At 45.8% G+C, this 15,275-nt stretch overlaps 1 protein-coding gene across 1 annotated transcript; it reads left to right on the top strand.

Moving 5' to 3' along the window:
- The first annotated feature begins 1,391 nt into the window (after positions 1 to 1,391).
- On the top strand, positions 1,392 to 14,597 carry LOC137531534 (leucine-rich repeat and immunoglobulin-like domain containing-NOGO receptor-interacting protein 4). Its single transcript, XM_068251453.1, has 2 exons — positions 1,392 to 1,686; positions 11,661 to 14,597. The coding sequence occupies exon 2, from the start codon at positions 11,709 to 11,711 to the stop codon at positions 13,599 to 13,601; it is 1,893 nt and encodes a 630-aa protein (XP_068107554.1). The 5' UTR covers positions 1,392 to 1,686; positions 11,661 to 11,708; the 3' UTR covers positions 13,602 to 14,597.
- Positions 14,598 to 15,275: the final 678 nt, after the last annotated feature.

Raw genomic sequence — 15,275 nt, 5'->3', positions numbered from 1 at the left:
AGATTTTACACCACAGTTCCTCTTTAATGGACAGCTGACTTCTTTGGAGAGGTAAGATGGGGACAAGGGATGAGAACAAGTGTCAGCCAGGCACCTGGACAACCCCCAGGGTAAAAGCCTATTGATCTAGACCAGGCATGGGCAAACTTGGCCCTCTAGCTGTTACGGAACTACAAGTCCCACAATGCATTTTCCTTTATGAGTCATGACTGTGGCTGTCAGACTCCTGCGATGCATTGTGGGACTTGTAGTTCCGTAACAGCTGGAGGGCCAAGTTTGCCCATGTCTGATCTAGACCCATAGTTTTATAAACTAAATAATTTATAGCTGCAGTTTATTATCCTGATAATCTCTCCTTCCCTCTGTACAGCCACTTTAAAGGACACCCGATGTGAAAATAAACGAATGAAAAAAACAATTGTATCTACCCTCCTTCTCCTTAAAATGACTTTTTAAGATAGTCCACCGTTTTATTTTATATTTCAATCTACTTTTTAAGTTTTTACTGTTTTGTTGTTTTTGCTCAATGACACATTCATTGAAGTATGCCAGAGCTAAAATCTATGAACTATGTATCCTTGTTATTTCTTTGCTGCTCTCAGAAGTCATTTTCTGCTAGGAAAGTGTTTTATAGTTGTAAACTCTTATCAGTGAGGGTCAAACTGTAGTCTGACCCAGTCCTGACTCAGGTAGGAACTGCCCATTACATACCTCATGTTTAACTCTCTCAGGCAGAGAAAGAAAAAAAGGAACACAGCATAGTTATTTGTGCGTTAGGCTCTGATAATACACGTGTCTATCTCATCATGCCACGTCACCTCAGGTATCCTTTAAGAGCACACTCAAATTTGGCTACAGCATTTTGATATAGCTCTACCTAGCCTGACTGCTGCTGCCTCTCATGTGATCACTCCTTGCTCATCCTCCCTTCTGATGACTCATGCTGTCAGCTCTCTGGACTCCTGCAAAATTGCAGTGAAACTGAGCAGCTCAACTCAGCTTACTTTTGTCTGATGAGTCATGCTGTCTGTTCTTAGACAGCATGACTCATCAGACAAAAGCAAGCTGAGTTGAGCTGCTCAGTTTCACTGCAATTTTGATTTGGCTTTGAATCGGAACAATGAAGCCTACCCCAGAGTGGGTTTTCACAGAACACTTCTATTTCAGGATATAACTGTGGCTTCCTGTACATAGACTCACTACAAGGTCACTGTAAATATTAGTTCTACACGTACTGTATGTATGCTTGGCCGCTGTCTTAATTTGACTTTAGCTGCGCTTTAAGTTATTAATAGCCTTTAAACGACCCCTCTGCTCGGCCCAAGGACACAGCCTGGAACATTTCTGTGCAGCTGAGGCTTGTGGTCGGCTGATCTTTGATCACCGCTTAAATCGGCGTTACTGAAACCTCATCTCGCCTATTCATATTTGCCTGGTACAGCCGTATCCTCGTAACCCGGCCCACGTCCACCCATCAAGCCAAGATACAACAAAATTAGGAGATTAAAAATTCAGCAGGCCGCACGCTAAAATTTCACTCCGTTAGCAACCGAAAACCCGCTTAACAAGAGGATGACGAGGACTTTCTCTTCACCGCTTCTGTGTCAGGAGAAGGATCGTGTGCCAGGCGAGCACCAGAGGCGCCTCTTAACCTCACTCTGAAGGCTGGTGGATCTGGATAGAAAGGTGCGTGATGGTGGAAAAAAGCCTTCAAAGAAGCCAACCACGGCAACTCAGAACCGCTCAGACAACAAATCCAGGCTGCCTTCAGTCAGATTGAGGCTAGGTGCACACTTAGCAGAAACGCTAGCGTTGGGGAAAACGCTTCGTTTTTGCCGCTTACGGAAGTCAATGTGCCGCAGGAAAAACGCATATACATTTTGTATGCGTTTTCAAACATGCCTTCTTAAAGGATACCACAGATGACAAAAAATATTGCTGCATTGTGTGGGGGATTACAAACACATACCTTTAGCGCCCCCTGCCCCCCTCCATCTGCCGCCGTTCCTCTAATATTCCTGCCGGTGTCTGGCGACTTGATTGACCCCCCACCCGGACATACTGTGCCCTGTGCGCGCAGTATGTCCTTCCCTCTTCACTTCTGGCCGGCGCACAGCGATCGGCTCAGAAGCAAGCTGATTCCTCTGCCTCCCCTGGGCTGCGTGTGCACCAAGCGTCACATGAATAGCATGTGACGCTTGGTGTAATGGAGCGCACACACAGCCCAGGGGAGGCAGAGGATTCAGCGTGCTTCTGAGCCGATCGCTGTGCGCCGGCCAGAAGTGAAGAGGGAAGGACATACTGCGCGCACAGGGCACAGTATGTCCGGGTGGGGGGTCAATCAAGTCGCCAGACACCGGCAGGAATATTAGAGGAACGGCAGCAGATGGAGGGGGGCAGGGGGCGCTAAAGGTATATGTTTGTAATCCCCCACACAATGCAGCAATATTTTTTGTCAGCTGTGGTATGCTTTAAGAAGGCTGGTTTTGTTGCATAGTATTCGAAAACCCATCAAAAACGCACATAATGAAAGTCAATTGGAACCCAATTTCTTGTGTGTTGTATGCGTTTTTTATGTGTTGTTTTTATTGTTTACTGATATATTTCCACTTCCTGTCGTCTTCTTAGTGATTTGCATAAAACGCAATGTAAAAACGCATATGCGTTTTGTAAATGCAAACCGCAAATGCATAAAAATGCACGCAAAACGCTTGAAAAACGTATATGCGGGGGAAAAATGCTAACGCAAACGCACTAAAAACACATACAAAAAAAAAAACCTGCACACGACCTAAAACTCAACCTTTCTCGCACAGCCATGTGTGAACCCAGCCTGAAGGCACGCTGCATGTAGGTCACAACCAGTGGTGGCGCTGCGCTGGGGCATATGATATTATGAATTGTATTTGTAGAATAATTAATAGAACATTAGAAGCAAAGAAAAGAGTCTTATACTTTTATTTTCAGTTACATATTTTTTTATAACATTGCATCATTCTGTCATATTTGCAGTTTACACCCTACACTCTGCATTTTAAACTCCTCTGAAACAGAGCAGAGCTAATGACCCTTTGAACTTCCCTGCAGCAAAATCTTATCTGAAGTTGTATGTCATTGTTTCTTTGATGTATAATTGCCTCCGAAAATAGCACTGCTCTCTGACTAAATTAATGGGAGTCCTCAGAGAAGTTCTTTTGCATAGATGACAAATGAAGTTTCTTAACTCTTCCTGTACTGGAAACATTATGAGACTCATATCTGTGCTACCATTGATCTATTTCTTAGCTGTACTACACAAATCATTTTATATCATAAGTTTATTTTCACTTCAGATTCCCTTTACCTGTTTCCAGGCTCCAGGAGGGTACAGTGAACAGGATAGGGTCTGTAAGAAAAAATTCTCTATGTCAGCCTGAATCTATGTAATCATTACAAGACACATCCAAGCAAATATAAATTAAAAAAAAGTCCCTACCAGCTGTCATGTGCCCTCGCCGCAGCTCCGCTCACCGCTGGTGGCCCGGGGTCCCCTCCGGCGCAGAATGTCCGCAGAATGTCCCTTCCGGCGCAGAATGTCCACTGCGCCTGCTCTTAGAGTCGCACTGACATTATGCCCACTGTATTGCGCAGACGCAGCAGTTCTGCGCCTGCACAGTACCGTCCGGATGACGGCAGCGCGACCAGTGAGCCGCATGGTGGAGCGCAGGAGAAGCCGACCCGGAAGCCCACCTTGTGAGGTCAGCATTTGCACCAGAGGGGACCGGAAGCCACCGGAGCTGCGGCGAGGGCACAGGACGGCTGCCAGTTAAGTGGATTTTTTATTTTTAATATGCTCGGACCTTCCCTTTAAGTAAACCATTTGCCATAAATACCTCACAATCCTTACAAGACCCCTTGTAATTAATGTATCTGGAACAGGGATACAGTCTGAAGAAGGCTTACTAGCTGAAAGCTTACAGCTTTTCTTTTAAATTAGCCAAAAAATAGTATTATCCTAATTCAAAACTTCCTTTCTGTACAATACAAGCTCTATTTCCCAGCAATGCTTAGCTACTAAGATATGGAATTACACACACAGTGTTCCTCTCCCTACTGCTTTTTCCCACTCCCCCTTCTTGTAGAGGCAGGAGACACACAGGCTGGGGTCTGGAATGATTTGTCTGTGATCTGTCCACACTGGAGCAGCTTGCTAGCAAGTAAGGATTAAAGCATGCCAGCCAACTAGCGAAATACATCTGTAGATAACTTTTCTTCGATAATAGCACCATCATCTGGACAATCTGCTCTGCTCAAAAGCCTCTGAGTTCTGTTCGTGATGTTTACATTTGGTTCCTATCATTGCTGAAATATTAAGCCTTAATGTTATCACCTGAGAAGAAAAACAAAAGTTTTCTTTCTTAAAGAGACTCTGTAACATTAAAAAGATCCCCTGGGGGGTACTCACCTCGGGTGGGGGAAGCCTCCGGATCCTAATGAGGCTTCCCACGCCGTCCTCTGTCCCACGGGGGTCTCGCTGCAGCCCTCCGAACAGCCGGCGACTGTGCCGACTGTCAGTTCAATATTTACCTTTGCTGGCTCCAGCGGGGGCGCTGTGGCGGCTTTCCGTTCCGAACTACACGGAAATACCCGATCTCATTCGGGTCCGCTCTACTGCGCACGTGCAGGAAACTTGCGATCGGGTATTTCCGTGTAGTTCGGAGCCGACAGCCGTCAGAGCGCCTGCGGAGGAGCCAGGAAGGTAAATATTGACGTCACCGCTGCACGGACTCCACGGAGGGCTGCAGCGAGACCCCTGACGGATGGAGGACGGCGTGGGAAGCCTCATTAGGCTTCCCCCACCCGAGGTGAGTACCCCCCAGGGGATCTTTTCATGTTACAGATCCTCTTTAAAACAGAAAGAATTTGCGATAATTCAGGTTGGAGTGAGCTTGAGATGTCTCCCAGTGCATCACTGCTGAATATATGCAAATTAACCATTCTACCCTTAGAAGCGAAACACACCTCCAGAACAGCTGGAATGCAATGATGTGTCAGCTTGTTAATTTGTACAGAGCCATAATAATCCAACATGCATACAGACTGTTTCGGATTGTTTGATCCTCATCAGTGCATGGCATGATTTAATTTGGCTCTATGCAGTAGGGCTTGTAACACCGAGAGGTACTGACTAACCAGCAAGCTCATGGTGACCCAGAACTCATTGGAGTGTGTAAGGGACTACAATGGTCCTAAAAGCCCCCTTACTAAGCTGTTAAGAAAAACAAAAGTTTGCTTTCTTAAAACAGAAAGAATTTGCGATAATGCAGGTTGGAGCGAGCTTGAGATGTCTCCCAGTGCATCACTGCTGAATATGTGCAAATTAACCATTGTTACCCTTAGCAGCTAAACACACCTCCAGAACCGCTGGAATGCAATGATGTGTCAGCTTGTTAATTGTACAGAGCCATAATAATCCAACATGCATACAGACTGTTTCGGATTGTTTGATCCTCATCAGTTATCACATTGATTTTAATCACCCAAATGGATCCCACCAGCTAGCCATCGTGCCCCCTTTGTGCCCCCCAAAAATTTAAAACTGCAGCCACCACTGGTTACGACCAAGGTGGGTCCAATAAATCTATTTCTTTTCAATTATCTTGTGCAGGGCTGCAGCTTGGGAGGCTTCTGTTTAGGTGGGAAAAGTATTTCTGGTCGATGAAACTTCAGTGAGTGAGGTTTGATTGGCGCATTGAGCATCCAAATTGACCATGCATGGGTTGATTTCTTCAGCAGGTTTGGTCACTTTGATGCTTACATCAGAAAATGGTGAGAGGTGATTTGGGCACCAGGTGCAGCTACTACCGTGTTTCCCCTGAAGTAAGACATACCCTGAGAATGAGCCCTAGCAGGAATTCATAGCATGCTTGAAATATAAGACATTCCCCGAACGTAAGCCCTAGCAGCAGCCCACAGGACACCAGCAAGTCACGCTCAATACAAAGCCTGGATACAGGAGAGCAGCAGTATAAAGTGAGTTGTACAGTCCTGTATATGTGTGTCAGGCAATTTGTGTTTTTGTTGGAGGCAGCCCTCCTGATCTGTCCTGATAAGCATCAGCAGCACTTCACCTTTTCACCTCTTCCCAGGACTAGGGATGCTCATTCGGATTCCGTGGAAATGCAATTTCCGAAATTCCGATCGGAAATTGCATTTCCGCATCGGAATGCGGAAATCGGTAATTCTAGTGCGGTAGGCGGATTTCCGCCGGAAATCGCGGAAATTTCCGCCGGAAATCGCGGAAATTCCACCCGACTTTAACATTGATTTTCTCAAAAACTATAAGGTCTTTTTGAAAACTTTTTTTTGCATCTTGTTCACAAGATTCAGTTTAATAAACCCTGAAAATAGTGTTTCTAGGACTTAAGGGGGCTTTTCTAATAACCGCTAAAGTCAGTGGATTTTTACTGTAATGTAGAATGCAGAAAATCTGCTTCTGCCTATTTTCTGCATTTTACATTACAGTAAAAATCCGCCGACTTTAGCGGTTAATAGCAAAGCCCCCGTAAGTCGTAGAAACACCAAATTTTCAGGGTTTATTAAACAGAATCTTCTGAACAAGATGCAAAAAAAAAGTTTTCAAAAAGACCTTATAGTTTTTGAAATAATCGATGTTAAATTCGGGCGGAATTTCCGCGGTTTCCGGCGGAAATTCCGTGTTGGAATGCGGAAATTGGCAGCGGAAGGCGGAATCGGTAATTTGCCAATGGCGGAATGCGGATTTACCACGGAATCGGAAATTGGCATTCCGACCATCCCTACCCAGGACACACAGCTTATCCTATCATAGCTCTGGGGAGCCTGCCTGAGAGTTCTCTGCCTGCAAGAAATAGACTCTTACCCACATAATCAGCAGAATCAATTTCTTGTAAGTGAGAGCCAATATCTGCAAACCACAAGCTCTGTGCATGCTGCTTGTGTTTCAGCATGGCATGCAGTATATACATTTTGTATAGGAAAACTACCAGTGTTTTCACACAAAAATACGACATCTTCTGAAAATAAGCCCTAGCACATCTTTTGGAGCAAAAATTAATATAAGACACTGTCTTATTTTCGGGGAAACATGGGTAGTAGAATATGGACAATACTATCAATATTCTACTAATGGTGCTCATACATGGAACAATTTTTAATTTTTTTTGATTAGATAATTTCGTTTGATTATTCTGCTAGATTGAATATAAAGATTATTCCAACACGTCTGATCGGATTTTTATTGAAAAAAAAACGGGATAATCATTCGTTTTCTAGATAGAAAAAAAAAGATTATTTTTGACTTTCATTCAATTCAATCGTTTTGTACGAATAAACGGGAAAATCAAACGTTTTTATTGTATCGTGTGGGCACCATAAAGCTTTTACCTACACCTACACTAACTCTACCCCTAGCTACTGTCTAATCTAACCCCTACTGTAAACCCTGTACCTAACACTACTCATCCCTTCTTAGCTTGAACTCAGGGGCGTAACAATAGACCCTGCAAGGGATGCCTCCACAGGGGGGCCCAGAAGCCACAGGGGGTCCCGTGGGGGCAAAAGTTTGAGAGACTGACAACTAAGGGCATCGAAAGAAAACGTATTCTGCTCTAGTACCATTGTTATATTGACTGCATGTGTCCACCACACAGATAAGGACTCATACACACTTTGGAATTTGTACACTGTCCCTGCTTCCTAGGGTTCGTAAAAATCATCTGTCTCACACTGCAGCAAAGTTCTGATGACTTCATGTACAACGTTACAAACAAAGGAGTCACAGGTTGAAAAAAAGTTGTAGACTGGCCCTTATTCAGCAATCCCACAGAAGAGATTCCTAGATTCTCATCACACACAGGCTAGTGACCTTATGGTGTCTAATTACTGGACAAAGTGGAGTGGCTAAGATTGATGCCTGACTGTCGCTGGCTCATTGAAAGCTTGTTGTCTCATACTGAGTCCAAAATCCTGTAATAACAGTATCCATCAGTGACATTACAGTGACATGAATGTTTTGCCAAAGTTACATTGATACTATATCTTCTATTCAGCGTGTCATTGTTGTTCCTCCATATAGCATGTGCTCTCATGTAGTAAAATAATACAGCTGTGTATGTATGTACTGGGAGCAGAGCTGCAACGAGGGACTTGTCGGCTGCAAGGGGATAGAGGAAGCCCCGGGTAAGTAGATCTGGGGATAGCATAGATTCCTTTAAGTCTAAGTGTTTTTATCTTCATGGGGAAAACACAGTTTTCCTGTGCAGAAAGCGAGGGAGGTGGGGGTGCCCCATCCAAAGTTTCGCAGGGGGGCCCAGTGATGTCTAGTTATGCCCCTGCTTAAACTGAATCTGTAAGGAAGTGTATGTAAGTATTATCCCAGCCTCCCCCCACAGGATACTTACCTTGGGAGGGGGAAGCCTTCCAAGGTAAAGGTACAGGCACACATCCAACTTTTTCTAACACCTTGTCGTCCAACTTGTCGTTTGAACAACAAGTTGGACGTGTGTGTACGCGCTGTCGAGCGACTGATAAAAAGCCGGTTTGCCCGATCCACTCAGCGGATCCGTTGGATCAACTGTCATTCAAACGACCGTTATGCTGGTTACACACGATACGTTTTTCCTGTTCGATTCTCCACTCGATTGTTTTTTCCGCACGATTCTCCATTCAATTCTCTTATCTTCCACTCATTTTTCTTATCTTTTTCCATTCACTTCTATGAGAAATCAAGCGGTAAAACAATCTAGAGGAATATCGGACATGACAGAATTTATCAATCGAACGCATCTATCGAACGTAAAAACGTAATGTGTGTACCTAGCATTAGCTCCGTACATGTGTACAAACCACTCTATTGTGCAACTACCAGAAGTTCAAACAACAAGTCGTTTGATCAGTCGTTTAATCTAGTCCATCGTTTTATCCAGTCCATTGTCCGTTATCAAGTTGGTTAAACGACCTGTAAATTAGGTAAATTAGCATATCAGCCGCTTTGTTGGTCAGTGTGTGCATGACGTCTGAACGACCTGTTGTTTGCACTCCAAGTATTTCAAACGACAAGTCGGACGACAAGTTGTTGAAAAAAGTTGGACTTGTGTACGCACCTATCCCCAGGGGGTGTTCTTACAGATTTTCTTTAAGGTAAAAACACAGAATCCAGACTCGTCGCCTCAAGTTAGGATATTTAACCACTTGCTGACCGCGCACTCATAACACGCGTCGGCAAAGTGGCAGCTGCAGGACCAGCGACGCAGATCTGCGTCGCCGGCTGCAGGCTAATTAATCAGGAAGCAGCCGCGCTTCCTGTCAATTCACGGCGGGGGGCTCCGTGAATAGCCTGCGGGCCGCCGATCGCGGCTCGCAGGCTAAATGTAAACACAAGCGGAAATAATCCGCTTTGTTTACATTTGTACAACGCTGCTAACAGTAGCAGCGTTGTACTGGACCAGCGATCCCCGGCCAATCAGCGGCCGGGGATCGCTGTCACATGACAGGCAGGAGCCTGTAAGAGGCTGCACAGGACAGATCTGTTCCTGTGCAGCCTCCGATCTCCGGGAAAGGGAGGGAGGAGAGGGAGGGGGAATTTCGCCGCGGAGGGGGGCTTTGAGGTGCCCCCCCCCCGCAACATTCAGGCAGGCAGGAGCGATCAGACCCCCCCCCCCCCCAGCACATCATCCCCCTAGTGGGGAAAAAAGGGGGGCAATCTGGTCGCTCTGCCTGGTGTTTGATCTGTGCTGGGGGCTGTAGAGCCCACCCAGCACAGATCAGCAAATACAGCGCTGGTCCTTAAGGGGGGGTAAAGGCTGGGACATCATGTGGTTAAATAAGTAATAAGGGAGGTGCTAAAGGAAAAGGAGGGGTGGCTATCAAAACAGCAAAGTTGGTTAGCCCATTGCACATTCACATGCAAATATTCATGCAAATTATTTCATGGAAATCAATCATACAGAGACCACTGCTATCCCTACTGCTAAGTAGGCTGGGGTCTTTGTTACCAAAGAATACATTCTCTTGCATAATCACCTACACCGCGCAGAGGTATCCCAGTATAATTCCCCAGTGTCCTAATTCTGGTCCTGTAACATGCATATATGCAAATATGCAAACATTCTTTGCATCAAACCTATCTATGGATTAGGTGCACACATCCTGCTGTCTGTCCTCTATTGGGACAGGTAGTGCATCAAACTAATCCCACAAGGGAGCCAACAAAAGATATCCATGTGCAACCCTATCAGTGACCATTGTCAGTAAGCAACTACAACTGGCCTAAAAAGCACAGGAACCAAAAAGTCAGGCACCACCAGGGGGATCTTAGGGCTAGGCACCAACAGGGAGGGGTTAGGCACCACCAGAGGGGTCTTAGGGTTAGGCACCACCAGAGGAGTCTTAGGATTAGGCCCCACTTGGGTGGTCTTAGGGTTAGGCACCACCAGGGGGGTCTTAGTGTAAGGCACCACCAGGGGGGGTTAGGGGCGGGTCCTGTGTGAGAGTAGGGAGGCGTTAGGTCATAGTAATCCCCAGGGGCTGTCTTAGGGTTAGGCATCACCAGGGAGGCTCAGGGTTAGGCACCAAAAGGGGGGATAGGGTTAGGCACCATCAGGGGGGTCTCAGGGTTAGGCACCACCAGGGAGGGGTTAGGGTTAGGCACCACTGTGTGAGAGTAGGGAGTAGCTAGGTCATAGTAATTACTTTTCTTGGCTATAGCCAGAGCCATTTTATAGCCCTACGAATTTTGCCTATAACAGCATCCTTTTTATAAACTAAAACTAGCTTTTCAGCTACACCAGGCACCCTTGTAGCCGAATTTGGCATATGGGCTACACTATGCGCCCTTTGTAGCCGAATCTGGCTTTTTTTTGTCTATATCAGGAGCCCTTTTTTCCAGGAGCCCTTTTCAAATGTATACGGAAGGGGGCTTTGGAAGTGGAAGGGATTAATTCTATTAATTTTTAATTATAAATGTATGTGAATTGTGAATGTATGTGTGTGTATAATTCTCCTTTGTCGCCTCTAGATGGCACTGCGAACACTAGCCTGGTTTACAGGAAGTGTTCACTTTTTTTTCCTACAATTTACTACATACTATTACTACTTCCTGTACTATGAATGGATACGGCCCCTGATCTATTCATTCCAGGCATTGCGATTGGTTAGGGGAACTAATTGCGGAAATGTGACAGCATCAGTAGAAGGTAGGGAGAAGCAGGAATGCTCAAATCCGAACTTTGGATGAATCAGGATAGTTGTTATCCGGATTTCACCCAGTTAAATCAAATCACCTGTGCGGGCTGGGCGGGGGGTCAATCTTATCTCTCTGACTTCTTAGGTCCGTCCCTCGGTGCCTCCTACATTGCGGTCCACGCGCGTCACGTGAGTACAAACTCTTTCTCCTTCAACCCAGAAGGAGGAAGCGTTTGTAATCATGTGACCGCCGCTTGGACCGCAACATAGGAGGCACCGAGGGACCTAACCTAAGAAGACGCCAGAGAGGTAAGATTGACCCTGTCCCCCCCCCCCTCCGCCCAGCCCGCACAGGTGATAGTTTGGATATGAGCATCCCTAGTGAAAAGCAATAAGACATTACTATGGAGATTGTACTACAATCATAGACCTAATTGTCTCTGTTCATTAATCCCCAGGTGAAGACAATCACACAAGATGACAATCAGTTCCGCCTTCTGCTCTTTATGAAGATGGACGCAGGGAATTATATGCAGCAACTGAAACCCATGACCTTGGTGGTGACCCTTGGACTCCTGCTGAGGGGGCAGAGCTTGTGCTGCCCTCCTCCCTGTGACTGCCCATCACATGACAATGCCACCCTTTGCAAGCAACGCCTGCTCAGCTTGGTCCCAGTAGAGATCCCTCAGTCTTCCCATTTCTTGGACCTAAGCTACAATCGCATCCGATCAGTGCAGCATGGAGCCTTCTCCAACCTGCAGGATCTCCAGGAGCTGGATCTGAGCCACAACCAGCTATCTCGCATCGAGCCCGGGGCTTTCAGTGGCCTGCCAAATTTACGCATCCTTTTAGTTCATCATAATCAGCTCAAACTTCTGCCTCAAGGGGTCTTTTCCGGGATGCCTGGTCTGACCTGGCTTGATGTGCGGGCCAATGAATTGATCATTTTGCTGGATCAAACTTTCCACGGATTACAGGAGCTTAGACACCTTGAGGCTGGTGACAATCCTCTGTTGTTCATATCTCCTGCAGCTTTCCATGGAATGCCACTGCTACAGAGACTGGGGCTGGAGAAGACAAAACTGGGCAACGTTCCGTCTAAAGCCCTAGCTACTCTTCCACGACTATCTGAATTACGCCTGGGTGGAGTGTCTACCACTGTCCTACGTGATCTCTCATTTTCAGAGATGTCAACATTGAGAGTATTAGATATAGACCGTTGGCCAGCTCTTGCAACCCTTGGGCCACACAGTCTGGCTGGACTTAATCTTACTTCACTGTCATTAACCAACTGCAATCTAAGTTCAGTTCCAGAGGAAGCACTGAGATCCCAGGTCAATCTCCGAAGGTTAGACCTCTCTCAAAATCCAATTTCTTACGTTGCTGAATGGTCTTTCAGTTCCCTGAAGAAGTTGGAAGAGCTACGGTTGTCTGGCGGAAAGCTTAGATCCATACCTTACAACTCTTTTCGTCACCTGCACCGTCTTCGCTTGCTCGACCTTTCAGATAATCCAATTCGATGGGTGGAGGAAGACGCTCTCCCTCCTCCCGGAGTCCTAGAGACTTTGTTACTATCTGGGACCAATTTATCTTGTGACTGCCGTCTCTGCTGGCTCCTGCATCACAGAATTCAGTTTGGGGGAAGGCCCCCAGTTTGCTCAGCTCCAGCCCCGTTAAAGGGAACAGTTATCCCAGACCACTCGGAGCTACTTTGTCCAGGTCTCTTCACCTGCCAACCACCCAGGATACTAGAACCAGGACCACGTGAGTTTAGGGTTCAGGAGGGGGACAGGCTCACTATCAGCTGTCTGAGTCATGGTGTACCTGAGCCTTCTACCCAGTGGCTTCTGCCCCAACTACCATGGACAGTGGATGATCAGATGGATGCACCTGTCACAGTGGTTCCTCAGGATACTCTAGGAGATGCAGATGAGGTGACCGAGTCACTGAAGTCAATCACAGATTCTCAGAAATGGAGAACAGCAAAAGCAGCTGAACTGTCAAGACATATTCACCAATTAGAGGGTAGAATCTCCATTCTACCAGAAGGCTCCCTACAATTCCTCCCAGTGCAGTCACAGGATACTGGAGATTACCTCTGCCTGGCCACCAACTTGGCAGGAAATGACTCTGCCTTGATCCACCTGGAAGTCACTCCGTTCAATGGCAGCACTAATCTTCCTCCTCTTTCCTTGGTCCACAGTCATCTTCTCGTGGTCATCACTGCCGGTGGCATCCTTCCCTTTATCAGTTCCGTCACTCTCTGCTTCATCTTCATCTTTCTCTGGAGCCGTGGACGTGGAAACATCAAACACACCGCGAGCATCGATTACATACCAAGGACTTCTCGTGGAACTTCCTCCCCAGAGGACAATAAGTTCACCATGAAACTCATCTGATAAATACGAAACACGAATCATGTGGTAGAAAAAGGCACCGAGTTAAACATGGCCAACTGTGGCAACAGTCAATGCCATGCCAGTAACCTGAGTTGGCACAGATATTTCATACTCTAAATCGTATGTCCAGCTGTGGCCTTCAAAAGAGGGAGAACAAGGTTGTCGTGAGGATCTTTGATTAACAGTGCGAAGAAATGAATAGGTGAACTGGTAATTGTTGAGTTGGGTAACAGTAATTAACAAATAAGGCTTTCAATGAACTGAGGAATGGAATCCAATGAGGTAGAATCATTTAATGAAACTCTTTTGATGGATCACTGAAGAGGAAGAAGTAGCGAAGTACTGTGGCGGTTAGCCAACTGGTACAGCAGCCAAAGTCCATAATATAAACTGTAAAACAGTGACTTGTGAAGGAGTGCAAAGAGTAAAACATGCAAAAACATTTTTGAAAATGCAACCTGATCATTCATGATCGTTCATTGCATTACAGTGGGTAGACAAGAATAAAAGACAGAATCCAGAATTCATTTTTATGTTAGTTTGTGGGCCCATTTCCACTATCGCAAATTCGCATGCGTTTGCCGCATGCGAATTCGCATAGCCAATACAAGTGAATGGGACTGTTTCCACTTGTCAGGATTTCTGAGCGTTTTCGTCCGCGTCAAAAATTCGCATGGCAGAGCCATCAGAATTCGCATACCACATACCGCTATGCGGGTGTATGCGAATTTTCAAGCGAATTCGCATGGAATCAATTGAAAAGCACACAGGCACTGCCATGGTTAGATTCGCATACATCGTCATTCATGCGAATTCGCATGAAAATTTGCATACAAACACGTGCGAAATTCGCACCCGCATGCGATTTTTTTTCCACGGCAATTTGCACTGCACAAGTGGAAATGGGCCCTCAAAGCAAACCTGAAGCAAAGATAAACTTATGAGACACTGAATTGTATTTGTGTAGTAGGGATAATAAATAGAACATTAGTGATGGGCCGAACCGTTCGCCTGGCGACCCTTCTGGGCCTCTTACTACTTCCGGGTCACAATGACCCGGAGTAGTACGCCTGCGCTGCCCGGTGGAGCGCGTCCTAGATCGCTCTCCTGTTGCCGGGCACTCTCTGCGCATGAGCGTGACGTCGTTCATGACGTCACGCACATGCGCAGAAAGGGCCCGGCAACAGGAGCGTGATTTAGGACGCGGAATAAGAGATGTTAGCCGGCGAACGGTTCGGGAACCGTTTGCCTCATCTCTATAGAACATTAGTAGCAAAGAAAACAGTCTCATAATGATTTCCAGCACAGGAAGAGTCAAGAAATGTCAGTTGTTATCTATGCAAAACAGCTTCTCTGAGCTTTTGGGCCCGCTGGGTGGAATACAGTCCTGTTTTCTGAAGCACTTAAACATCCAAGACATAGTGAGAGACAGCTTGAGATAAGGTTTTACTGCAGGGAAGTTCAAATGGTCATTATTTCTGCTTTGTTTAATATCTTAAAAGACAGAAGTGGTTTAAAATTGCAACTGCGACAGTATGAGGCAATGTTATTTAAAAAATTTTTTAAAAAAGCTATATAACTAAATATTTTTATATTAAAAATATATGACTCTTTTCTTTGCTATGAATGTTCTATTGATGATCTGTACTACATATACAATTAATCATAAGTTTT

Source organism: Hyperolius riggenbachi, chromosome 9 (genome assembly GCF_040937935.1).
Source record: "Hyperolius riggenbachi isolate aHypRig1 chromosome 9, aHypRig1.pri, whole genome shotgun sequence".
In the NCBI taxonomy this organism is placed as follows: Eukaryota; Metazoa; Chordata; class Amphibia; order Anura; family Hyperoliidae; genus Hyperolius; species Hyperolius riggenbachi.
The sequence above is the reverse complement of the archived record's forward strand: the minus strand, read 5'-3'. Positions and strand labels throughout refer to the sequence as shown.

Excerpts from the sequence above, each read along its gene's own strand:
- LOC137531534 (XM_068251453.1), top strand. The coding sequence starts at position 11,709 with ATGAAGATGGACGCAGGGAATTATATGCAGCAACTGAAACCCATGACC.